This window comes from Phacochoerus africanus, chromosome 13, assembly GCF_016906955.1.
Source record: "Phacochoerus africanus isolate WHEZ1 chromosome 13, ROS_Pafr_v1, whole genome shotgun sequence".
NCBI lineage: Eukaryota > Metazoa > Chordata > Mammalia > Artiodactyla > Suidae > Phacochoerus > Phacochoerus africanus.
In genome coordinates, this window is record NC_062556.1 from 77,971,731 (window position 1) to 77,997,319 (window position 25,589).

A 25,589-nucleotide genomic window follows, 5' to 3' on the forward strand; every position below is an offset into this window, starting at 1 on the left:
CAGGGCAGGTGCCCCGCGGACCGCTGTTGAACTGGGCGGCAGCTTCCGCCGTGACGTGAGGGCGTCTGACATCGTCACCAAGCCCTCAACAGCCACGCAGCTCAGGAGGCAAATGCGGGTCGACACAGACGGGGGGCGTCCCCAGCCTGCCACCCCCGCTCGCCGGGGAGAAGGCTCGTGATGCGGGGCAGCCGCGGGCTGGGGCGGGTGGGCGCCTCTGGCCTTGGGCAGTTTTTTGAGAAGGTGATGCACTCAGTGCTGTCATTTCCCACCTGTACAACGCGGTTTACAGCCTCCCCTTAGGAGGCTGGTTGGTTTCCCCGACGTGCAGAACAAACAGCCTGTGGAACAGAGACATCGGGGGCCACGTTAACTGGGGTTTGTCCTCCGTTCGCAGATTTGGTTTCACGTACCTGCGGCTGAAGGACAGTCACATGGAGCTTATGAACAGAGACAATGGCATTGAGAGGTGAGGACGAGGCTGGGGGGGTGCTGACAGAGGGCCGTCTTCGCTCTCTGTCGCTGCCCCCTCCGTGACACCTGCTCCCTTTTGGGCCGCAACCAAGCACGTCACTCAAACGTCTGGAGGGCTCGACTCGGGCAGTGAGAGGTGCTCTTGGTGTCCTGCCTTCAGACAGACTTGGGTCGAGCCGCCAACAGTTTCACTGCGAGAGTTGGAGCTTCTCGTAGTTCTGACCCTCCCAGGGCCGTTCTCTGACCTGCCCTGAGGGGGAGAGGTGAGCGCTCCCCAGGAGTGGCCACGGATCCCGCGTTCCCAGAGCACAGGTTCCTGTAGAATCACTGAGAGGTGGCTGTGGGCTGAGCAGTTGAACGTGGGCTGTCTCACTTCTCATATCAGCTTGAGGGCCCGTCGGGGCTAAAACTGATGGTTCCAGGGACAAAGGGCCTGTCTTATCTTGCCTGGGAAGACGGGGCTGTCCGTCTCTCCTGGATGAGAAACCGCAACAAGCAGTCACAGGTCTGGGCAAGGGCGGTGGTACGGGACTTAGGCTTTGCTGGTGATGGACTCGGAGGAACTGCATTTTACGTTTTTCTTAAGAAAAATAAACTCCCAGGCAGTGGGGGTGGTGAGCGGCTGCTAGGTCCTAGGTTGGCCAAGGTCAGCCGGGGCTCCCCGCGAAGCCCTGGGGGCCCCTGGGAGGGCGGTGACTCCCTGTCCGGAAAGGCAGGTGCATCATTGCTGAGGTGAGGCCAGCTCCTCGCGGCAGCGTGGGGCCAGCGGGGCCACCGGCCAGCAGGCTCTGCTTTAGGGTCCTGCTGTGTGGCGCAGGGCGGGAGGTGGGTAGTCACCCGGTGACATTCAAAACGAGTTGTTTTTTTTAATTTTTTGGTTTTTGGTTTTTTTTTGTTGTTTGTTTTTTTTTTTTGGTCTTTTTGCTATTTCTTTGGGCTGCTCCCGCGGCATATGGAGGTTCCCAGGCTAGGAGTCTAATCGGAGCTGCAACCACTGGCCTACCCCAGAGCCACAGCAACGCGGGATCCGAGCCGCGTCTGCAACCTACACTACAGCTCAGGGTCACACCGAATCCTTAACCCACTGAGAGAGGCTAGGGATGAAACCTGGATCCTCATGGTTCCTAATCAGACTCGTTTCCACTGCACCATGACAAGAACTCCACCTTTATTCTTTTTTTTTTTAATTTATTTTTATTTTTTTGTCTTTTTGCCATTTCTTGGGCCGTTCCCGCGGCATATGGAGGTTCCCAGGCTAGGGGTCCAATCGGAGCTGCAGCCACCGGCCTACGCCAGAGCCACAGCAATGCGGGATCCGAGCCTCGTCTGCAACCTACACCACAGCTCACGGCAACGCCGGATCCTTAACCCACTGAGCAAGGGCAGGGACCGAACCCGCAACCTCATGGTTCCTAGTCGGATTCGTTAACCACTGCGCCACGACGGGAACTCCTAATTTTTTGTCTTTTTAGGGCCGTGCCTGCTGCATATGGAGGTTCCCAGGCTAGGGGTCTAACCAGAGCTACAGCTGCTGGCCTACACCACAGCCGCAGCAACACAGGATCCGAGCCGCATCTGTGACCTACACCACAGCTCATGGCAACAGCGGATCCTTAACCCACTGAGTGAGGCCAGGGATCCAACCCGCATCCTCGTGGAGACTAGTCAGATTCGTTTCCACCGCGCCATGCCAGGACCTCCTGAAAAAACAAGTTTTAAATCTCTTTCAGGTTTGAATTGCTGGAAGTACTGAGTTTTGACTCCGTAAGAAGGAGAATGAGTGTAATTGTCAAATCTGCTACAGGTAGGAATTTCTTTGACGTCTTAAACAGCGTATTAAGGTTATGTTTTATTTGGACGCCTGAATTCCGTAGGCACTTTAAGGGTTTAACCCCTTGTTCTCTGTTCTAAGAACACAGGTAAGCCAGCTGCAGGCGCTGATGCCGCAAGCGCAGGCCCTATTTGTCCCAAGCCCTTTAGACCGAGGTTCAGGCCCTTTGCTCTTTTCCGCAAGGGCATCTGCTCACCCCGCCCCTCGGAGTCTCCGTCTGCAGCCCCAGCTGGGCATCTGCGACCGCGTCCTCCCTGAGCCCTTGTGTGCTCTTGGTCCCTGCGGGACCTCCTGGGCTCGTGTCCCTGATGCTCCTCCAGCTCTTTTCACGGAGGTCGCGCTGCCCCGAGCTCTCCTCCCAGGCTGCCTCCAATGTGGCCGTGAGGGCTCTTCACTTAGAGGCCCCCTCTCTGCTCTGCGCTGTGCACCCGAGGGCATCTCCCTGGCAGGACCTTCCCCCCCCCACCCACCGCCCAACGGAGGCCTTCTCACGGGTTTGCAGCCCCCCCAGGACAGCTCAGCAGCCGCCGTTAGAGGCCGCCTGGTTTCCTGGCAGACAAGCCATCCGTTGGTCCACCAGGCTGCGACATCCTCGATGCAGAGCTGCTTCTCTGGATAAGGTGCCCCCCAGCCCCGCCCGTGAAGGGCCGGGTACCGCTGGGTTCAAAGGGCGTCTCATCAGGAGACACAGCATCTGATGGAGCCGCTGCCCCAAAACTAAACAGACGGGGCCCAAACTAGGGATCTGAGGGCAGGTCACAGAGGCGGCGCTGTCCTAACACACCGAGCGGATCTCTGGTCATCAGGGAGTGAACAGCGAGTTCCCTCCACAGGGCTGTTTGAGTCTCTTCGGCGGAACCGGAAATGCCTTCTTTTGTCCCCGGAGCCGGTTGAGGACGCGGCCTGGTTGCCAGAGGTGCCCCTGAATTGCGCTCCGTGAGCTGGAGAACTTGGGCGTCTCAGAGCTGCTTCTCTGATCCCCGGGGCTCCCTCGCCTCCGGCCAGTTCTCAAACCCGACGGCCCCACCAGCGACACCTATGGGTGCTGTGGAACGTGAAGTAATTTATGTAAATGCTGCCAGGACACTGCACAGTGTTGGCCCCGGGGCAGCAGGACGCCCACGGCCGAGTTCCCCGAGCCAGTGCACGCTCCGCCGGGTGCTGGCCGGTGCTTAGGCTCGTCCAGGATGAAGGCTTCTCCTGGGGAGGTACATGCCTTCCGCCGTTCTGCCTTGCGAGTTCCCGTACGAGCGTGAGGTCTGGGGCTCGAGGCACGCTTGGGACCGCGAGCCTGCAGTCACGGCCACAGCCACAGACACCTTCTGCTGCCCCCTGAGCTGCCAGGTCACCAAGCTGGTACCGGGCTGGGTGCCGTGGAGTCTTCGGAAACAGTGCCACCTGCCGTCAGAGAAAGCGTGGCCCGGGCTCGAGCAGGAGCCGGCCCGCAAGAAGGGTGCTGTGCAGGGCAGGGGCGCCGTTAGAAAGCGCTGCCTTGAGGTGACGCCTGCCTATTCCTGCGGGCTTTGGAGGGGAGAGGCGGCCCCCTGAGCCAGCCACGCCGCAGTCACCTTCGAGAGGTGTCGACTGTTTAATTACAGCTGCTCTCTAAGCAGCGGTGCCTCCCTGGAGCCGACGCCGGCGGCCCTGCTTACGGCCTGACGAGCAGGCCTCCCAGCCCCTCAGCCAGGCAGCACTTGCGTTCCTCTCTGAGGATGCCTCACTGTCACCGCTGGCCGGGGTCCCCCAGCGCGGCCTGTGTGTGCACCTGTGTGTCCGCAGCACTTGGGATGGGTGACTTCACACCTGCTCACAAGCCTGGACAGCAGGGTCTGAAGCCGGCGGCAAGCCCTCTCCGCTCCTGTCCTTTGTGGATTAAATGCCGCCTTAGGCTCTGGGTGCGCTTGCGTCAGAGACGCTCCTCCATCCAGGCTTCAGGGTGAATACGTCCCCATCTAAAGCAGGTACAGAGGGATGACAGGTTGCGGCAGCGGGAAATTTAAGTCACTCAAGCCATTACCATGAATCATCTGTGGTTTTTCTAGAAAAATTCTTGTTCAAGTGTGCATCACCATTCAGAACTATCTGGACCACAGAACTTGTTCTAATCTGAGCCCAATGATGGCCGAGCTTTGCCTGGAAATCACGGCCGCTGGCTGGGCATGGACTCTGCCCTCACGCTGGCCGGTGCTCGGCCAGGAGTCCTGGGTCACGGCCTGAAGGGCACACAGGCCTCTTCTGGGCATCGGGCTGGCTGCTCCCCACGTTCCTGCCCAGTGCGGCCAGCTCTGCTGCCACTTCTGTCCCAGCACTGCCCGGCTGCATGCCGCGTGCCTGCCCCATGTCCCAGATGCCACTGTGTCTGCCCATGGGTCAGCATCGCCCTTGGTTTAATTTCAGGGCTTCTGTGAGCGTGAACTGGGCTGCCTTCTAAGTGCTCCACTCTGTATGTGTCACAGGAGTCAGTTCTTTCTGTGACCAGGGACAAAGCCAAGGTGGGCAGGACAGCCCTGGGCTGGGCTCCCGGTGTGGCCCAGCTGGTCTGGGTCCCCAGCCTTGCCCCAGCGGAGGGCCCCCCTGCTGGGCAGGTGGCTGCCAAGGGACAGTTACAGGCTTCTCTCGGTGCCCCGTGGCTGACCAGGGCTTCCCCCTCGCAGGCCACCAGCGTTGAGGGTCCCCGAGGGTCCACCCGGGGAGGGGGGGCTCCAGGTGGGCGATTTCCGCCTGAAGACACGTTCGGAGGAGAACCCAGATCCCAGCAGCCGGTGTCAAGCCGCAGGGCAGCAAAGCGGCCGCAGAGAGTGGAGGAGCTCGCGCCTCAGCACCTCGTGGGTGCAGTGATGCCCGCTGGGGGGCGCCCTCGCGCTGCGTCCTCTCCCGGACCCGGTCCCGGTTCTTGCCAGAGAGAGGGCAGCGGTGACGGACAGTGGACGCTCGGGGCCACTCTTTACTGGTCCCCGACTGCCTGTGAGATTCTGGGGTTGCGGGAATGAGATGAGGCTGGGGTGGTGTGTAATGTGATGTGTCCCCGACTTTGCATGTTAACTGGGCTAGTGCTGCTGTCCCTGTTTTTGTTTTTGTTTTTTTAACTTTTTGGAAATTTTAAATTTCATTTTATTTTTTAAAACTTTATCATCCTTAAAGTGTAGTTGACTTACAGTGTGTCGCCAAGCTCTGCTGTATGACAGCGTGACCCAATCGCACGCACCTCCCTGTGCTGTACAGTAGGTCCCATGGCCCCTCCATTCCAGATGTAGGCCTGCGTCCCCCACACCCCCAAATGCCCGTCCAGCCCACTCCCTCCCCTTCCCTCCACCCCGAGAGCCCCAAGTCTGCCCTTCTTGGCTGTGATCTGTTTCCGGTTTTTGTTTGTTTGTTATGTTTAGACGGGTTCGTGGTCTCTGGCGTTTCCATACACACTTTTAAACGTTCTGTTCTAGGTCAATGAAGAATGTCTTTGGTGATTTGGTAGAAATTGCCCTGAGCCTGTAGATCGCCTTGGGTAGCGGTCATTTTGACAGTATTGACTCTTCCAGTCCAAGAGCGTATCTTGCCACCTGGTAGTGTCATCTTTGATTCTTGCATCCGTGTTTGATAGTTTCGGGAGTGTGGGTCTTTCGTCTCTTCAGGCAGGTTCATTCCTGGGTATGTGACTCATTTTGATGCAGTTGTAATTGGGACGGCTTCTCTGATGTCTCTTTCTGGTCTTTCATTGTAAGTATAAGGAAATGCAGTTGATTTCTGCGTGACGATTTTGCAGCCTGCAACTTTGCCACATTCACTGATGAGTTCTGACGGTTTTCTGGCGCTGCCTTTAGGCTGTTATATGAGTATCGTATGTCATCTGCAAGTGGTGATAGTTTTACTTCGTCTTTTCCAATTTGGACTCCCTTGATTTCTTTTTCTTCTCTGACTGCCGTGGCTAGAACTTCAGAAACTGTGTTGAATGATCCTTGTCTTGTTCCCGATCTTAGTGGGATGTTTTCAATTGTTCACGGTCGAGAATGAGGTCAGCTGTGGGGTTTTCATATATGCTTTTTATTACGTTGAGGTAGGTTCCCTCTATCCCCACTCTCTGGTGAGTTTTTATCAGAAACGGGGGCTGGATTTTGTCAAAAGCCTTTTCTGCATCTGTTGAGATGGTCATTTGGTTTTTATTCTTAGTTTGTTGATGTGGTGTCTCACATGGATAGATTTGCAGATGTTGAAGAATCCTTGCATCCCTGGGATAAATCCTAGTTGATCAGGGCAGAAAAGAAGAAAAAGCTCAAATAAACCACCTAACCTTGCCCCTAAAACAGTTAAAGAAGGGAGAAAAAACAAACCCCCAAATTAGCAGAAGGAAAGAAATCGTAAGAGATCAGAGCAGAAATGAATGAAATAGAGACAAATAGGAGAGAAGATCAATGAAACCAAAAGTTGGTTCTTTGAAAAGATCAACATTGATAAACCTTTAGCCAGACGCGTCAAGAAAAAAAGGAGAGGGCTCAAATCAATAAAATTAGAAATGAAAAAGGGGAAATTGCAACTGACGCCACAGAAATACGAAGGATCATGAGAGACTTCCGTGAGCAAGTATGTGCCCATAAAACGGACAACCTAGAGGAAAGAGAGAGACAGATTCTCACAAAGGTACCACCTACCAAGACTGAACCAGGAAGGAAGTGAAAATATGAACAGACCAATCACAAGGACCAAAATCGAATATGTGAGTAAAACCTTCCAAAAAACAGAAGTCCGGGACCAGAGGGCTACTCAGGTGAATGCTATCAAACGTTCAGAGAAAAGTTAACACCCGTTCTTCTGAAACTCTTTCAAAAAACAGTGGAGGAAGGAACACGCCCGAGCTCATCCTGTGAGGCCACCATCACCCTGATACCAAAACCAGGCAAAGGTACCACAAAAGAAGAAAATCACAGACCCGGTGTCACTGGTGAACGTGGACGGAGAAATGCTCAGTGAGATACTAGCAAACCCAGTCCGAGTAGTTATTAAAAGGGTCACGCTCCTGCTCTGGTTTTTAATTTGAAAACAGTTTGGTGTGAAAAATCATCTGTCACCCCCACGGTGTGATTAAACGAAACTCTGCTTTTCTGTCTTCCAGGAGAAATTTATCTGTTTTGCAAAGGAGCCGATTCCTCCATATTCCCCCGAGTGATAGAGGGCAAGGTGGAGCAGATCCAGTCCCGCGTGGAGCACAACGCTGTGGTGAGCCGCGGGCGTGTGCTGGGCGGGGAGCCCCGTCGCAGCCCTTTTGCAGCAGGGGCTGCCGTGGTCAGAACCACCGGCGCATGGAGAATAGTAGGGGGGCTAGACCTTTATCCTGAGGCCTGGCTTTGTGGACGTGTGGTCGAGGCCCAGGGCGGCGTCCGTTTCCGCCGTCCAGCAGCGACCCGGTCATCTGAGTGTTTCCGTTCGTTTCCGCGTCGTTGCCAATGTGGTTTGTCCCCGGGCATCGGACGTGGTTGCCTTGCTGCCTGGCGCCGCCTCGATGCTGAGCCACAGCCCGAGGACTCTGCTCTGGGCCGGGACGCTCGCCCTCGTGAGCACCCCGTTTGCTTTTTCTGAAGCGAGTACTCAGTCTGCTTCGGGCTCCTCTGCGCTCTTGTGACGGCAGCTTCGCTTCCCTCTGTGGCTGAGCGAGCCTCCCTCGTCTGGCCATGCAAGGCGCACACGTTTGTGGGTCCGTCCCCTGTCGATGGCCCCGTGGGTTCTTCCCACCTTTCGGCCCCAGGCAGTCATGCTGTTGGGACCTCAGCCCCTGTTTTCCCTTGGGTTGTGTACCCAGGGGGAGGGCCTGGGCCGTGGGGTGGTTCGGATGTGCCTAACTTTTGAAGGAAGTGCCAGGCGCCTCCCCGCAGCAGCTGGACCACTCTACACTCCCTTCAGCAAAGCGGGAGGGTTGCAGTTTCGCCACCTCCTTGCCAGCACTGGGCATTTCCATTGTGTCACCGTGGTCGTCGTGGTAGGCGTGCAGTGGTACCTCGGTGTGGCTTTGTTTGCGTTTCCCTGACGCCTGAGGATGGTGTGGGTATCTTCCGCGTGCTTCTCGACGGTCTGTCCACCGTCTTCTTTGCAGAAGCGCCCATTCAAGACGTTTCTTGCTCTTTTGTTTGTTTGTTTGTTTGCTGCACCTGTGGCATGTGGAAGTTCCCAGAGCAGGGATGGAACTGTGCCACGGCCGTGACCCAGGCCGCCACTGGGACAATGCCAGACCCCTCACCTGCTGTGCCACCAGAGAGCCCTGCCCGTGTTTCACTCCGGTCTTTTTCTTAGCGAACGCCCGGAGTCTGCCCGCATGCTGCGCGCTGACCCCTGAGCAGATGCCTGAATTGCAGGTGGTTTGTCCCGTCTGTAGTTTGCCCGTCGATCTCTTGATGGTGTCCTTTGATGCACAGACGTTTTCATTTTAATCAAGTTCAATTAATTTTTACTGTTGCCTGCGCTGCTAGTGTCACACTTCAGAAACTTGTCACGTCCAAGATCGTGAAGACTGGTCCCTGTGTTTTCTTCTGAGAGTTTTGTGGCATGGCACCGGAGTAGCACAATCAGGTCTTTGGTGCATTTAGAGTTCGTTTGCGTGGGGACGGGAAGGGTCCAGCTTCCTTCTCTTGCACGTGGCTGCCCGGTTGGCTCCGGACCCCTGGCTGAACAGATTCTTCGTTCCCTGTTGGACAGTCCTGGCACCCTTGTCAGAAGTCACTTGGCCAATCACACACGCCCCCGTTCGGGCTCTCGGGTCTGTCCACTGGCCAGCGTCTGTCTCCGCGGGGACCACACCACTGTGGTGGCTTTTGCTGCTGTCCGGTGTGCGTGTCCTCCAGCCTTGTTCTTTTACGAGACTGCTGTCTATTTTGAGGCCCTCGAGAGTCCCTGTGGGTCTCAGGATGGGCTTGTCCATTCCCACGAGACAGGCCATTGTGCTTTTAACGGGGGTCGCCTGCATCGGCAGATCCCTCCAGGCGGCATTGTCCTGGCGGGAGTATCAGGTGCCATCCGTGACCGCGGGGCCTTTCCATCTACCTAGGACTTCTGCGATTTCTTTCAGCATCGGATTGTAGTTTTCAGGCTACTGAGTTTTCACCTCCATGGTTTAATTCATGCTTAGGTAGTTTACTTTTTTTTTTGTCTTTTTTTTGGCTATTTATTGGGCCGCTCCCGCAGCATATGGAGGTTCCCAGGCTAGGGGTCAAATCAGAGCTGTAGCCACCGGCCTACGCCAGAGCCACAGCAACGCGGGATCCGAGCCGCGTCTGCAACCTACACCACAGCTCACGGCAACGCCGGATCGTTCACCCACTGAGCAAGGGCAGGGACCGAACCCGCAACCTCATGGTTCCTAGTCGGATTCGGTAACCACTGCGCCATGACGGGAACTCCCTTTTTTTTTTTGTCTTTTGGTAGTTTACTTTTTGATGCTAATCGTGAGTGGAATTGTTTTCTTATTTATCTTTTGGGACTGTTCTTAGTTGCTGTGCAGAAATGCAGCTGATCTGCGCGTGCTGACTTTGTGTCTTGCGTCTTTGCTGGATTCATCTCTTCGTCCCAGAGGTTCTTTTTGGTGGAATCCTTAGTGTCGGACACACAGAGGGTCCTGTCCTCTGATAGCGGACGTAACTTGGTTTCTTCCTTTCCAACTCGAATGCCTTTTTTTCTTGCCTCACTGCTCTGGTTAAGGCTCCCAGTGCCACAGCAGCTGCAGGTGGCAGAGCAGCCCTTCTTGCCTTGCTCCTGATCTAAGGAGAAAGTGCTCCATCTTCCCCTTGAGTGTGGTGCTGGCTGTGGGCTTTCGTATACGGCTCGCACATGCTGAGCAAGTTCCCTTCCGTTCCTGTTTACTGAGTGGTTTTATCGTGAAAAGTGTTGGGTTTTGTCAGATGCTTCTAATTCTTTTTTTGGCATCAGCTGAGACAAGCATGTGGGTTTTTCTGCTTCGCTCTGTTTACGTCGCGTGTTGCATTGCTCTTCATGCGTCGGCTCCCCCTGGCTTTCCTGGCGTAAAGCCCCCTTGGTCACGTGTATGATCTCTTGTACCTGCTGTTGGGTTCAGTGCTGAAATTGTGTTGAGGATTTTTGCATCTGTGTTTGTAAGGGATCGTGTTTTGTAATTTTGTTTACTTGTAGTGTATTTGTCTGGCTTTGTTTAAATATCGAAATTTTTTTTTTTACTCAGTGAATTGTATTACATTTGCAGGTGTACAACCATCATCACAAGCAAATTTTCAGCATGTCCATCCCAAACTCAGTGCGTCCCCCCACCCCCCCAACGTGTCTCCTTTGGAAACCATACGTTTTTCAAAGCCTGCGAGTCAGTATGTGCTCTGCAAAGAAGTTTGTTGTGTCCTTTTTTCAGATTCCACATGTTGTGAAAGCATTTGATGTTGGGGTCTCACTGTCTGACTGACGTCACTGAGCAGGATACTTTCTAGGTCCATCCATGTTGCTGCAAATGCCATTATTTCTTTCCTTTTCATGGCTGAGTGATAGTCCACTGTGTGTATGGACCACATCTTCTTGCTCCACTCCTCTGTCGATGGGCATTGAGGTTGCTTCCGCATCTTGGCTCTTGCACGTAGTGCTGCAGTGAACATCGGAGCACATGTGTCTTTTCAAGGCATGGTTTTCTCTGGGTAGATGCCCAGGAGTGGGATTGCTGGATCAAACGGTCGTTCTCTGTTTAGTTTTCTGAGGAGTCTCCGTACCACTTTCCACAGCGGTTGCACCAATGTGCAGTCCCCCCAGCGGTGTGCTAGGGCTCCCCTTTCTCCACAGCCTCTCCAGTTGCCCGTGTGCGGCGGTGCTCACAAGTGTCTTGTATCCAGTGTCCCTCCAGGGCTTTAGGAGTTCCCAGCCTGAGGACTAGAGAAAAGCATGTCTGCTCTGTGTTTCCACACGGGGAAGCTGCATGTCTGCTTTCAAAAGCACGGTTCTATTTCTTTTTGAAGCTTCTGCTGACCGACCATACCGACTCTAAGTTCTGGGACGGCTCGGAGCTGTTATCCTCAGGAGGCTTTTCTCTTGTCATGCAGTTTTTCTGGCACGAGGAGGAAGCCGCATAGCCCGTGTGTTTTACCTCTTAGGAGAGGTACCGTTCGGAGGTCTGAGCAGGTGTGATGTGTTCCCCGAGAGAGAGTCGTAGAAGATTAGAATTCATAAGAGGGAAATCCCGAAAGGCCAGGGTCCTCCCAGAATTGGGGCTGGTTATGGAGGAGGCTCTGACTCATTTCCTGGGCTCATCAGAGTCGCAGCTGGAGGACTCGGGGAAGCAGAGGGGGGTCGTCTGAGACCCCATCAATTAGATCTTCGCGCGACCGGCTTCATTTCACTGGGAGTGGAAGTGCCGCGGGCGGCCCCTTGGGGCTCTGAGAGCCCAGCTCACCTGTGCCTCGGCGGTGGCCTGTGTGCTCTGGGGGCCGACTCCGGAATTATGGTCCCAGCGAAGAATCTTCTTTGTGGATTCTTACCTCGCCCTCCTGTGGACCCTGCGGGTTCCGTAAATACCCACGTCGTTTTCCTCCCGTGAGACCCGGGAGAGCAGACTGTCATATAAACAGTTACGGGTCGTTACTCTAACGTGCAGGTTGCCGCCTGAGCCGCGTGGCTCCTCCCCTGTCGAGATAAAAGAGCAAAAGGTCTTCCCTTTCGCTGGCCCTAGTTTGCCTATTTAGTCGCCTGCTTACTGGTTTGAAAATCGCACGCTCCGGAGCGTGGTGAGCGTGTGTCTTCGATGCGGATGCGGCTCCGTGTGAGTGGCGCGCCTCGGGGCGGGTTGGTTCACAGTGTGGTTGGTGAGCCCCCGCGAGAGGGGGCGGCCTTGAGAGGTGCCGCTCGGCAGAGTGGCCCTGGCGTCCACGTCACGTGCTGCTCTGTGTCCTGCAGGAGGGGCTCCGGACCTTGTGTGTCGCCTACAAGAGGCTGGAGCCGCAGGCCTACGCGGGCGTCTGCGGGCTGCTGCAGGATGCCAAGGTGGCACTTCAAGACCGGGAGAAGAAGCTAGCGGAGGCCTATGAGCAGATAGAGACAGACCTGATCCTGCTCGGCGCCACGGCCGTGGAGGACCGGTAAGGACACGCTGGCCTCGTCCTAGGGAGTCGTGACTCTGCCGTGTGACAGCAGGGGCTGCAGGGGGCTTCAGGAGGAAACGGCATCACCACCCCCAGGTGGCCGTGTGGACGCGTCAGGGCCCGATGGGCTGCTTGGCGGCCTCTTGGGCAACATCACCAGGGGCCCGGCCAGGCGCTGGGCGACTTTCCCAGGCACAGGATGCCTAGAAGTCCCGTTTCCCAGAAGGAACCTGAAGGCACCCGCATTTCACACTGTGTTATGAATAGTCGAGACGCAGGGTGTTTTTCTCAGTCATTCTTTAGAGTGGAATCAGTAACTAATTCTTTTGCTGCATTTGTCACTAGCTTTTCCAGATACAAGGGAAAACATTTTAGATGTTACGATTGCAAATTTTGGATCTCGGGGTATTTGCCGTTTCTCATTGAAATCAAGCAGTGAGTGTCGCGTCTTTCCCAGACCCATTCGCCCTGGTTGGGGCTTTTGGGGTTGGTGGCGCCGGGGGTCCTCAGATTCCCTCTGAGCAGCGAGGCTGGCCGGACAGAAGCCTGCTCAGCAAACAGCCCGTCCACAAGGCGCTGCCTGGCTGCTTAGCATTTTGGCCGCGTGGCGTCCCTGGTGTCAGGCAGCGTGGGGGGGGGTGTACGAAGTTCCCACGCAGCGGTGAAACAGCCTCCGGTCCTTTACTGGAAGGGCACCGGCCAGGGCCCGGCTGCTCTTCAGTCTGGGGGGCGGACCTGGAAGGCTCTGGCGCCCCCCAAGGTCCGGCGGGCCCTGCCTTGGTCCGCCCCGCCCGCACCGACGCGTGTGCGCCTGTCGCTCGCCCCAGGCTGCAGGAGAAGGCGGCCGACACCATCGAGGCGCTGCAGAAGGCGGGCATCAAGGTGTGGGTGCTCACGGGCGACAAGATGGAGACGGCGGCCGCCACCTGCTACGCCTGCAAGCTCTTCCGCAGGACCACGCGGCTGCTGGAGCTCACGACCAAGCGGCTCGAGGAGCAGAGCCTGCACGACGTGCTGTTCGAGCTGAGCAAGACCGTTCTGCGCAGCAGCGCCAGCCTGACCACGGACGGCTTCTCCGGGTAGGCCCCGCCCCGGCCTCCCCAAACGTCTGCGGAGGGGCTGGTGGCCTCTGGGCTCTGGCCTCTGATGTGTCACCTGGTTGGGACCGTGACCAGAGCTATTTCTTTTTAGCAGCTATGACGTATCCTTCTGCGTGAGAGCTCTGTGTGTGTGTGCGCGCGCGCGTGCGTGCGTGCGTGGGTGTGAAGGACGCAGAGAGGCCTGGCTCGTTGCCCCACTAAATGCCGTGTCTGGGCGGACTCCCATCTGCTTCTAGGACCCTCCAGGAGCATGCGGATTCCTCAGAGCTTCCGCCGGATTAATAATGCTCAGTTGTCTGTTGATTAAGACTAAACGGTGTATATATGCCCAAGACTTGGTTTGTCCAAGAATATCCCCCAACTTATTTGCATTTTATAGACACTGGCCTTGCTGATATTAGGCACGTGATCTAAGAGTGTATTTAAATCACTTTAGATTCCTACCCCTTAGGTAAAGCAAAAGCAGCTCTCTGGTCACGTGCATCTTGAGAATTACTCGTTCATAAACAGTAGAGAGATCTCCCTTCACCTGACCCGCAGGATTCCTTTGGGGGAATAAGAGATGCGCCGTGTAATTTGGAAACTTGGCAAAGGGAGCTATTATGACCATGTGCTTTCCAAGCCAGGTCTTCCAGGCAGACTAGCAAAGGGACATCAGCTGTAATCCTACAGACGGGCCCCCAGGCGGCCAGGACCTCGGGCTACATGCTCCCCTTCCGTGGCCACGCCATCCTGGAACTTGCCCAGGAGTCCACAGCTGGGGCCGCTGTTTGCTTTGCCTCAGAGAAATGCGAACGTTGAACTCCTCCACAATGAGTGAAACGAGAACACTTCATTAAGTCTCGCGCAGCTTTAGAATATGTCATCGGAGGCGCCCCGTCCGTTCGCCCAGAGACCGCGTGGACAAGCCAGGAAATACCCGTTCCTGAAACCCTTGATCATGAGTTTGTAGCATCAGCAGACACCAAAAAAGCATCTGCTCTTCTCAGGTCTGTGGTTGAGTCTGGAGTAATGTCTCTGCTGTGTCTGCCCCACAGGCTCTCAGCAGATGCGCCGGACTTCGGGCTGATCATTGACGGAGCGGCGCTGTCTCTGGTGATGAAGCCCCGGGAGGACGGGAGCTCCGGCAACTACCGGGAGCTCTTCCTGGAGGTGTGCCGGAACTGCAGCGCCGTGCTCTGCTGCCGCATGGCCCCCCTGCAGAAGGCCCAGGTCCGCGCCCTCCTCTCCCCAGACGGGGGCTCGGTGTCAAGAGCCAGCTCAGCTCGCACAGCCTCTGGTTTTCTTTTTAATCTAGCAAAGCACCGCCTCTTTAGAATAGAAGCAAAAAATGATCGAAATTTAAACACGAGGAGTTCCCGTCATGGCTCAGGGGTCAGCGAACCCGACTAGTATGCATGAGGACTCGGGTTCGATCCCTGGCCTCACCCAGTGGGTTAAGGATCCGGTGTTGCCATGAGCTGTGGTGTAGGTCACAGATACGGCTCGGATCCCGTGTTGCTGTGGCTGTGGTGTAGGCTGGCAGCTACAGCTCTGATTTGACCCCCCGCCTGGGAACCTCCATAGGCAGCCCTAAAAAGACAAAAAGAAAAAAAAATTTAAACAGGAGGCTGATTTCCGTGTTGTGATTAGTGAGCGTGGACTGAATGAAGGATGTGACCCCCTCCGGAGCAAAGGCCAGGAGAGCCGTCCTCGCCCCACTTCTTGTGTGAAATAGAGCCACTCTGAGCATCGGTGCTGCAGGTGGAAGGGGAGGCCCAGGCATTACTGAGCACCTGCTGTGTACCTTTGCAGATAGAGGTGTGAACACATTTGCCTTCATAATAAGCCTGCAGATGGGGGGGGGGGGTTGTGCTGATTTTAGGCATGCAGTGTCCACGAACAGCTCGCTGGGAGAGCCTGTCTGAAAGACCACTGGGAAAGTGGTATGTAGACGTGGCTTCCACTCTGTAGGACTCCAGACTCTGCCTGCTGCTCTGGGGTCTCGTGGAAAAGCACCTGACGTGTTCTTAAATATATGTGAACACGGGTGGTGTTTGATGTCAGGAAACTTGGAGCAGTTAGACCAATTGCTTCTGAATTGTCCATGGGAGGAAATGCACAGCTTCTCAGACTGACCCAGGGGTTAAGGTAAAACACTGAAAGCACTGCAGATCGGTCCGTTGTCGCATCCTAAGGAGGGATGCAGCCTGGGCGTGGTCCCAGCAGGTGGCCAAGCGCTGGTGTCGCTGAAAATAAAACACCAGCATCCACCCAGGGTGATTCTCCGTGAGGAGAAGCAGATCCCAGAATTCATAGACGTTCTATTTGGGATCAGAATGTGTGTGACTGCACCTAAACCTTGTCCGGGGACATCCAGAGCAGAACTAGGGACGCTGTTTGGTCGTCAGATACTACCTGGAATTTCCTCTAGGTCTTAACTGACTTTTGCAAACGGATACCAGTTATTGTCAGCCTCCGTCCTGAAGCAAGAGGACACGACACCCATTTTTCCCTCGTCTTTTCGGTCTTACGTCTTGAAATGTCACACAGGCCCATACGTGAGAGGCAAGACTGTATAGAAAAAGACTAAAAATTCAGAAATGATTCATTGCATTGATTTGTCACATTTGGTTTTGCACACGACAAATTTGAAAATTTTAAAAAACAGCTTATGTTAGAAATCAAATGGCTTGGAAGGTGATATCTTGTAACAGGATGTGCTTAGGTTTCCCATGTATTGAAATCTGCCCCCTCCGCCCCATTTAAATATTTATGTCAAAGCCGCCAGTCTCTTTCCGTCCTGTCCTGCCTGCTGCCAGCCCCCAGGCCTTCCCACTGTCTCATTTCTCAGCTGCCTTGGTTTGTTTCACTTTTGCTGTGAGGAGGGTTGCAGCCTGCGCGGATGAAACAGGCAGAGTCGGAGTTCCCGTCGTGGTGCAGTGGTTAACGAATCCGACTAGGAACCATGAGGTTGCGGGTTCGGTCCCTGCCCTTGCTCAGTGGGTGAACGATCCGGCGTTGCCGTGAGCTGTGGTGTAGGTCACAGCCGCGGCTCGGATCCCGCGTTGCTGTGGCTCTGGCGTAGGCTGGTGGCTGCAGCTCTAATTCGACCCCTAGCCTGGGAACCTCCATGTGCCGCAGGAGCGGCCCAAGAAACAAGAAATAGCAACAACAACAACAACAACAACAAAAAAGACAAAAAAAAAAAAAAAGAAATAGGCAGAGTCTAGCCAATTAGCTCAAAGCCAATATTTTTTCTTTTTCCTTGACTGACCTGACATCTCTGTCTTTCTGCACAGCTAGTGAGGGACCTTCGCAAAAACGAAACAGGGAGGGTAACGTCTACCTTTTCTTTTCCAGATTGTTAAATTAATCAAATTTTCCAAAGAGCACCCGATTACTTTAGCCATTGGTGACGGCGCAAATGACGTCAGCATGATCCTGGAGGCCCACGTGGGCATAGGTGAGCCCGCGCGAGGTCTGCCTCCCACGCCTTTTGCGACTGCCTTGTCGCACAGACAGAGGGACACAGCCTGGGTGTGGCCGCAGCAGGTGGACGCACAGGACACCGTCTGCGACCAGGGGCGTCGGTGGCCGGAAGTTCTAGTCCGGTTGCCACCGCCCCGCCTTTCCCTGTTCTCCTGTCCGCCCGCGTGCGCGCGGCATTGAGAAGCGGGGTCCACCTGTGCGGCGTTGAGAAGGGGGTTCCTCCCGCGCGGCGTCGAGGAGGGGCGGCCGCAGCACCTTTTCCCGTCTCGCAGGTGTCATTGGGAAGGAGGGTCGCCAGGCCGCCAGGAACAGCGACTATGCGATACCGAAGTTTAAGCATTTAAAGAAGATGCTCCTTGTCCACGGGCATTTTTATTACATTAGAATATCTGAGCTTGTGCAGTACTTCTTCTACAAGGTAGGAAGGCCTTTCTCCTCCTCCCCGTCTCCGGCGCATCCTGTGCGGGATGGAGTGATGCGTCGGTCAGGGCACCTCGCGGCTCCGTGGGGGGATCGTCCTCAAAACCACCGGGGGGCGCTCACCTCCCAACCACGGAGGCGCCGCCTGCCTTCCTCTCAGATGCGAGACCCCAGGAGACCTCAGCCGTCCCGTGGTGGGGGAGGGGCTCCTTCCGCGACTCCCTGAGATCCTTCTTCGCTGTGCCTCTCGGTGCGCCTGCTCCGTGTCTGCGCCCACACCCACCTTGCCCTCCCCAAGTTTCCGTCTGATCTCAAGGGACCGGATGGCACCCCTGCAGGGAGAGCGGAGTTTCAGAGCCCTTGCCTGTCTCGCTGTAGAACGAGGGACGCCTGGGGTCACTTTGCCCAGCTCCAGCATGTGACGTGGCCCTCCGCTTAGGAGCCCTGGGACGTGATAGAAAAGGGACGCCTCACAGTTCGCCCCCGAACTAATGGGCGTGTGGCTTGTCTTTCAGAACGTCTGCTTCATTTTCCCTCAGTTTTTATACCAGTTCTTCTGTGGGTTTTCACAGCAGGTGAGTGCGGAGGCTGCAGTGGGAGCTCCCCTGCGCCCCTCCCCGCCCCGTGTGTGGCTGCGGCGGGGGGGTGGACGGCGGAGCCGGGGGTGGGGGCGGGTGAAGCTGGAGGGTGGCGATCAGAGCTGCAGGCCTGCCCTCGGGTCCTGTGGGTGCGGGTTTGCGGTGTTGGGGGCGGGGGCGGCCGTGACGTTAACGCGGGGACCGCCTGACGTCCTCACGTCCTGGCCCCTCTGTGTCTGGAAGAGGTCGCTCTGTGTGCGCTGGAGGCCGCGCGGGCCTCTGGGCCGCTGCAGGTGCAAATGCGCATGTACTGGGACAAGTGGTCCCCAAGGCGTATTTACCGAGGGCCCGGGCGGCTCTGCCGCCACTTGTGTCCCGCAGACCCTGTACGACACTGCCTACCTGACGCTGTACAACATCAGCTTCACCTCCCTGCCCATCCTGCTCTACAGCCTGATGGAGCAGCACGTGGGTGTGGACGCGCTCAGGAGAGACCCCACCCTCTACAGGTACCGCGGGCGCCGGCAGCCCCGCGCCGCCCCTTCAGCGGGTGAACCGACCCCCGTGCTGCAAACCGGAGACGCTCGGTGGCGGCTGACACGTGCTTCCCCGGGGACGCTTCCCCCGGCGGGAAGCAGCGCCGGGCGAGTGCAGACGCTCCCCACTTAGGCAGAGGGTGGTGCTGCGTTTGAACGTACATGGGAAGCCAGTTTGCGTGTGCCCGCGTTCCTGGAGGGTCGCGGAAGAACTTGGGGTGGGGGTTCCTATCCTCTTCCGACCCCAGTGGATTTCTCGACAAAATCGTCCTCGTAGATCCAATAATGTTCTCTTCAGTGAGAAAAAAAAAAACTTAACATATCCGATTTCAGGGTGCTCTGCTTTTTTCTGCTGAAAGTATTTTTAATAACAAGAGGAAGATTTGTCTGCTCTTGCAGAACTTCACCCCAGGCAGATTCCATGTGTCGCTGTGGTCTGTGGGGTTTTTTTCCGGGGTAGGGGGAGTTGGCCACACCCTCGACTTGTGGAAATGCCCAGGCCAGGAATCAAACCCTCACCACAGTTGTGGCAACACCAGGTCCTTAACCCACTGTACCACAAGGGAACTCACTGTTTGTGGCTTTTTTAATTATGCAGATTCTTTTCAGAAAACTGTAGATGCACATGTGATTATAGGAAATAGCTTCTGTGAGCCTTTATGCAGTGTCCTCAGTGTCACCACCTGGCAGACTGTCCCGGAGGGCCATAGGTCAGTGTCCCGCCAGGGCACAGACACAACACACCACTGGTCTTATCTATTTCCCCAGCTTTACCAGCCCTGTTCACGTGTACACTTGTGCACACTGTGTGTGTGTGTGCACTTTTAATTCTGTGCAGGCTTTTCACCTGCGGGTCCTGTGTCATCACAGTCTTTAGCCATTAAATGGGATCTTGAAATGTCGGAGTCCAGAATAATCACTGCAGGTGACAAGAAAGCAGACTTGGCCTTTGTTGTGTGTGTTAAAACGGCACAGGCATGAGTCTAAGAACGTGAAAGGAAACACCCTGTTTTAGACGCGCACCCAGAGGGAACCCCGCGGGTCGCCACTCATGAAGGAACAGGTGTGGGAAGTGTCATCTCAGGTGTGCAGCCCCAGGAGCACCAGCCTGGCCTCCGCCCCAGGGCCTTACTTTCAGGAGCACAGTGTGACTCCGGCATCTTGGTGCCTCCGGTGAAATGGCAGTCCACCTTGAGAACGAAATATTCAAGCCAGAGTTGTTCGGGAACATCTGTGCATAGTGCAGTGCTAAGTCTGGCAAACATTTTGCTTTTGCTCCCAGGGAGCTCACACTAAGTGTCCGTGGTCCTTCCCGTTTTATCGAGGGGACGTTGCTGTCACACCGTCACAGTGTGCTTCTCCCTTCTCTGGACCCTGTTGTGGTTGTGACAGTTTGTTCTGTCAGACATCCCAGGGCCTTCCCGGGACCGGGCGTGTTACCGAGGGAGTGACACATGGTGTGGCAACCGCAGAGCCTGCGGGGTGACTTGGGGGCATGTTCAGAGGTGAAGCCGCCTGGCAACCCCCAGGCTCTCTGGGTTCAGAGCGTGTGCCCGCCCAAACGACAGCTGGGGACGGGGGTCCGGCTGGCCGAGACGGGTGCAGACGGGCTGCAGGGGTGACCCGAAGGAGCCAGGGATCCTGCGTGCTCGGCGGGGCCTCTCCAGGACCGCCTTTGCCGAGCTGGCTGAGCGGGTGTCAGTAGGACCCTGCCTCCCGTCCCGACTCCTCCACGCGGCCCTGCCGCCTCGGGGCGCCCCGTGGGTCAGGGCCCCTCCCGGGCGAGGTCCGTCACCGCAGAGCCAGTGGGGGCCGCCGGGCGTGGAGCGGGCGCAGGCAACAGGTGCAACCTCGTCGCCGCCTCTCCCCCCAGAGACATCGCCAAGAACGCCCTGCTGCGCTGGCGCGTGTTCGTCTACTGGACGCTCCTCGGCCTGTTCGACGCCCTGGTGTTCTTCTTCGGTGCTTACTTCATGTTCGAAACCACGGCCGTGTCCAGCAGCGGGCAGGTCAGCGGGGAAGCGGGCCGGCGGGCGTGGGCATGGCTGCAGGGGGGGGAGAGCTGGAACCCCGCCCGTCGCGGGCGGGCCCGCTCTCAGCGCAGCCCCCGGGGACGGGGACGGGGTCTGTCCGCCAGCTGGAGGGCAGGCTCTGCCAGCTCTAGGGGCGCCCTCCGCAGGCGAGTCCAGACTGGTTTTGTAACTCGGGTGTCACCGTTAGCGACGCGTCAGCATTCGGGTATCCCAGGTCACGCAGGGGTTATTCGCTTCTTCAGACCCTTTGGTCTGTGCCCCGCCTCGCCTTCAGCGCCTGTCTCCTTGGTGACGCGTCGGTTTGTAGATGTCGGAGAGACCCCGGGCTCTTCCGGTCGCTGGCGTCGTTGCCGGGGTGTTTGATTTGTCTCTTGCTTTTTTCTTTTTGCTGTGGCCTCCTCCCCACTCAGACCATCACCACCAACACACACATGGTAAGACAGCGCTGGGTGTGTCTTCTGTGTTTCTGGAGTGCATCACAGATAAAATATTTCTCGAAAATATTTTCCCCCGTGCCCTCTCTGTGTGCTTTGTCAGTAGAAACGCTGTTATAGACGCTGCCGCCCCCACGTCTGGGGACTGGAGGTGGCCCTGGAGACCAACGTGTGTGTCCACTTGGGCCACCTGTGCGGGGGAGGGGGCTCCTCCCTGGGTCTCTGTGTCGGGGTCGCCAGCTGCGTTGGTGATGTGTCTAAGTTGACTGGCTCTGTTTGGACTTCCCTTGACCTAAAAAATCTGAAAGACGCAGGCACGTGAGGCTGGCGGGGATGCTGCTTTGCCTGCAGCTGACCCCAGGCTGCCTGCAGAACCCCGGGAGCCCCGGGGCCCCACGCGTCCGGTTCCCAGCCTGATGTCTCAGTGTCGTCGTAGAAGCAGGCGCAGGGGGCCAGGCGTTTGACGGAACAGCTCTCTCTGCCCGGGTCTCTCTCCTCGGGTGGGGCTGAGGTTTGGAGACTTGCTTGGGGTCCTGGGCACCCTGCTCACCCATCGATTTCTCTGTTTTTTCTTGGGATTGAAAAGGTGCTGTTATCACTCGTTGTAATGTAAGCTCACCTTTTCTAACTTGATCTTGAGGATTTTTCCAAATCGTATTGCCCTTTTCTAAAACCTTGACGTTTTCTAGAGCTTACTCTTTTTTTTGGCCATGCCACGGGCTGAACCTGCGCCACAGCAGGGACAGCTCTGGATCCTTAGCCTGCTGTGCCACAGGGAGCTCCCTGGAGCTTCCTATTGCCTTTCACTTCATTCTCTGTATTCTAGTTGAATAGGGCTGCCTTATGGTTCTCATGTGTCTTTGGTGAGAGCTCCCCTTAGGCCAGGTCACAGGGGCCCCTCATGTGCGCCTTGAGGATCTCAGACGGTCCCCAGGGCCTCGTCCTCAGGGCTGCTCGGCCGACGTGGCCTGAAGTTCCCCTCCGCAGCAACCCCTCGCTCACCGCCAGTGCCCCTTCTGCCAGATGCTTTCACGGCGTTAAAGGCGAGGAAACAGAGGTTCGAGTGGATAAAACGCTGTGCAGGGTCAGGGCGTCAGAGCTCAGAGGTGGGGTGGTCTCACTCTGAGTGGCGCTAGCATCGGCTCCACAAGCGCCGTGCAGGGCGGGCGCCATTGGGAGGGCAGGCACCCTGGATGCAGGCGTGGGCACAGGCCTCGGGCTGCAGACCCTGGTAAGGCCTCTGGTGGGTGAGGCCTCCCGTCTCACTGCTGCAGTCGGAGGTGTGGGCCCTTCGCGTGAGCCCAGGTTTCTGCCAGTTCCTTATTTCTCTCCTGCTCATTTCCAAGGTACCCAGGCCACACGCTGGATCTGACATCCAGCGGAAGCTTCTCCACGAGACGGTCACATGCCCCCGCCTGCCTCTGTGTCTTTGCTTGGCTGTTAGTGGACAAACACGTGGGTTAGAATCTGAAAGAAAGGGAGACGAGGCAGAGAAGCCTCCAGTTGGTGGGGGCATCGTGGGGACAGCCAACACACATCTCGTGCCGAGCTCCTGAGACCCAGGGCGACGTTAGGGACCAGTGCAGGGACAGCTGTGCCAAGGAAGGTACCCAGCGTGGGGCATAGGTCCCGGGCGGCCCTGTGCCCCTAGGGGATCAGGAGGCACCCCATCCCTGGTCTAACTCCAGACCTCTGTGCCTCTGGGCTCTGCATGGGGCCTCATCAGTCTAGAGTCCTGTGTGTTCGGAGGCTTAGATCGCTTGCAGCGTGGAAAGCGGGATTGAGTGTAGGCTGGTTCCAGTGACTGAGGTCCACCTGCAAGCTCAAGCCGCAGGGCCGTCTCAGGCGACGGGTGACGCCCTTGGTCTGGGCTCACGGAAGGTGGTGCTTTGAAGGACCTAAATTGTTCCTGTAGAAATGTTGAAGAATCTATTGAGGGAAAGACAACATCATTGATAATTTTTGGAAAAAAAAATCACGAGCATTTTCTGCGCAGACGTCAAGATCCGTCTTACTTCTCAGATGAGACTGTAAGAGAGCCGTTGCCTTATTCTCATCGAACAGCAGGAGGAGCAAGTCTGGGGCTTTGTAATAGAAGCCATAAGCATCACGGGAGCCGAAATGCGGGCAGCGGCCAGGGTGGCCGGGACGGCAGCCAGCCTCCCAGCAGATGGCCCACGTCCGCGTGTGAAGTGGCCGGAGGGGGCGCTTCTCGCGACCGCGGCCTTGAGGGGACACGTGTTTGCCGTGGAAGAGTTTTTCGCAGAATCGCACTGGTCTGGCTCTTTTATGAGCAGGACGTTTTCCTGCAAAATACTCATCCTCGGAGGAAAAGAGGAAGAGGGTGAGGAGACGGAACCTCGTACGGGTGTGGAGGAAAAAAGCACAGAGCCGTCACCGAGTTCTTGGCTGAATTCGCCTTGACTTTTCCTTCTGGTCTGAATGAGAACCCACGTCCCTGCCATTCTCCACGGAGACCCTGCCTTACCTACGTGACGGTCTCCATGGAGACGCTGCGTTACCTACCTGACAGTCTCCATGGAGATGCTGCGTTGCCTGCCTGACGGGCTCCATAGAGACACTGCGTTACCTGCGTGATGGTCTCCGTGGAGACACTGCGTTACCTATGTGGTGGTCTCCATGGAGACAGCGTTACTTTAGGAAATCAGACGCAGGGCTTCCCTGGAGGGCGGGGAACTCATGTCACTTGGGAAAGGTTCTTCCTTTCAGACCCCACCTTGAGAAGGGGGGTGGTGTCTCCACAGACAACTGCAAAGTCCCCAGGAACAAGGGCAAACAATTTCCGTGATAAGGTGACTTCAGCAGTTGGCCTGAGGGTTTCTTAAATAAGGAAACCAGGAGGCTTCCAAAGGCCTTGCGAAGTCGCGGGTCCCAGGGAGCTGGAACCTCACGGGGCGGTTGTGGCAGCATCACCCGGGATCCAGCCCGGAGCTGCAGACCCGATTCAAGGTGGTTGTGCCTTGCTGCAGGTGAGGGCCCAGCTCAGACACAGGGTTTCACTGGGCTGGGCGAGGATCCTGATGCTCAACCGGACCTGGGGAGCCGTCCCCCCTCGCCCCCCACCCCACCCCGGAGGAGATGAGAAGCATTTGACCGACGGTCCCGAACCGTGCCCTTTCACCTGCCACCCCTGCTCCACCCCCACAGTTTGCTCTCATCTAACACTCGTTCAGGATTTCAAAGATTCCTGCCAGGCGTGGAGGCAAACCTGTGGGCCTGGGGTCTTCTCGCTGCCCAGCTGGTGCTGCCCACGAGGCTCAGAGCTGCCGCCTCACTGCCAGCCCCCCATGTGCTTTTAGCTGAAAACAGTAGCTTGCAGGGGAAATTAAATAGGCGCCGTGTCCTCCTGTGCCGGCCAGACGTCGTCATGGGCCACCGCCAAGCTGCAGCCCATCCCGGAGGCTGGCTCCTCCTGGCCCAGCGTTGGCGTTGAAGAGAAGCCTTGTCTCTGAGAGTTCGCCTGGGTGCTACTGCCATGCGGTTGTGGGGCTGCCCGACTGTTAGCCGACCCCTGGACGCCCACAGCACCCCTCACGAATGTCCCTGGCCATCGCAGATGTCCCCCGCCTGGGGGACAGAACCGCCTGTGGTGAGAGCCTCTGCAGCTGTGGATCTAGTGGGTGAAGCCCAGTTTGGATGAGGCTGGTGACAGGAGGAGCACAGAGTGGCGGTGTTTAGGTCTGATTCCTTCAGAGGTCCTAACGCTTCGGGTTTTCTTCTAGAACCCTGCAAGTAGGCTCTGGCCTCACTTGATATTCCACGAGCCCTACAGCCTGCACGCTCACCTGGAGTGAGTCATCTGTGGGTGTTTCTTTGGTGGAAAACCAAGCATCCAGGGAAGCGGTTGTTATTCCGGCTTTTCAGGGCTCTGTGAAAGAGAGCTCTCTTTTCCTTTTTTAAAATTTACTTTTCATCGAAACGGTTGGTTTACCATGTTGCGTGGTTTCTGGAACAGAGCAGAGGGGTTCAGTTATACGCTTCCCTGTTCTTTCGCATGTTCTCTTTCCACTGAGGCTTAGCACAGGGTATTGAACGCAGTTGCAAGCTTTATTTTCTCTTAAAGGAGAGCTCGGAGTGTTTCCTGAGAGGCGCAGCTCGCAGAGTCAGACAGAGCGGAAATGGGGCAGCTCATAGGGGCATGGACGTCTCAAGGGAAGCGATGCCTGTAGATTAACTTGGGGCCAAGAGGCGGCTTTGCCCCCAGGACAGACTCTCTCCCTGCCCGTGTTGCGTCTGCTGTGTGTCTGTGCGTGGGTGCGGCCTGGGCGTGTGCTTCCCGCGGGCCCCGCCAGCGTCCCCCGGGTGCCCAGCGGGGCTGCCACGCGCCGGGGCTGGCGCAGGGTCCCAGCACGTGGGCCCCGGGCCTCTGGGCTTCGCCTCGTCGGGGGGCAGAGCCCTGGGAGGCGCCCCCTGGCCCCCGTGGGTGGGAGAGGGACGCCGCTCACGGGGCTCCTCTCGGCAGGTGTTCGGGAGCTGGACCTTCGGGACGCTGGTCTTCACGGTCATGGTGCTGACCGTCACCCTGAAGGTAACTCCCGGCCCCGGACGGGCGGCCTCCTCGCTCGGCCGCCCCCCCCCCCGCCCACTCCCCCCGCCCCCGCCCCCGCCCCACTCCCCCCGCCCACTCCCC

The 25,589-nt window shown here is 56.9% G+C and overlaps 1 protein-coding gene across 8 annotated transcripts in view; it reads left to right on the forward strand.

Moving 5' to 3' along the window:
• ATP11A (ATPase phospholipid transporting 11A) overlaps positions 1 to 25,589 on the forward strand; it is a 107,429-nt gene that overhangs the window by 71,221 nt on the left and 10,619 nt on the right. For 6 of the 8 annotated variants that reach the window (XR_007131519.1, XM_047756448.1, XM_047756449.1 and 3 more), the window contains exons 15-27: positions 398 to 469; positions 2,205 to 2,278; positions 7,407 to 7,510; positions 12,182 to 12,363; positions 13,194 to 13,445; positions 14,504 to 14,678; positions 16,809 to 16,911; positions 17,210 to 17,355; positions 17,873 to 17,932; positions 18,317 to 18,444; positions 20,345 to 20,480; positions 20,915 to 20,938; positions 25,422 to 25,487. Coding sequence is in view for 7 of the 8 variants with exons in the window: in XM_047756448.1 (XP_047612404.1) it covers positions 398 to 469; positions 2,205 to 2,278; positions 7,407 to 7,510; positions 12,182 to 12,363; positions 13,194 to 13,445; positions 14,504 to 14,678; positions 16,809 to 16,911; positions 17,210 to 17,355; positions 17,873 to 17,932; positions 18,317 to 18,444; positions 20,345 to 20,480; positions 20,915 to 20,938; positions 25,422 to 25,487 (1,522 nt within the window). In the remaining variant the exon portion in view is untranslated. The remainder of the gene's footprint in view (positions 1 to 397; positions 470 to 2,204; positions 2,279 to 7,406; positions 7,511 to 12,181; positions 12,364 to 13,193; positions 13,446 to 14,503; positions 14,679 to 16,808; positions 16,912 to 17,209; positions 17,356 to 17,872; positions 17,933 to 18,316; positions 18,445 to 20,344; positions 20,481 to 20,914; positions 20,939 to 25,421; positions 25,488 to 25,589) is intronic. The other 2 variants (XM_047756452.1, XM_047756454.1) reach the window with 1 other exon arrangement.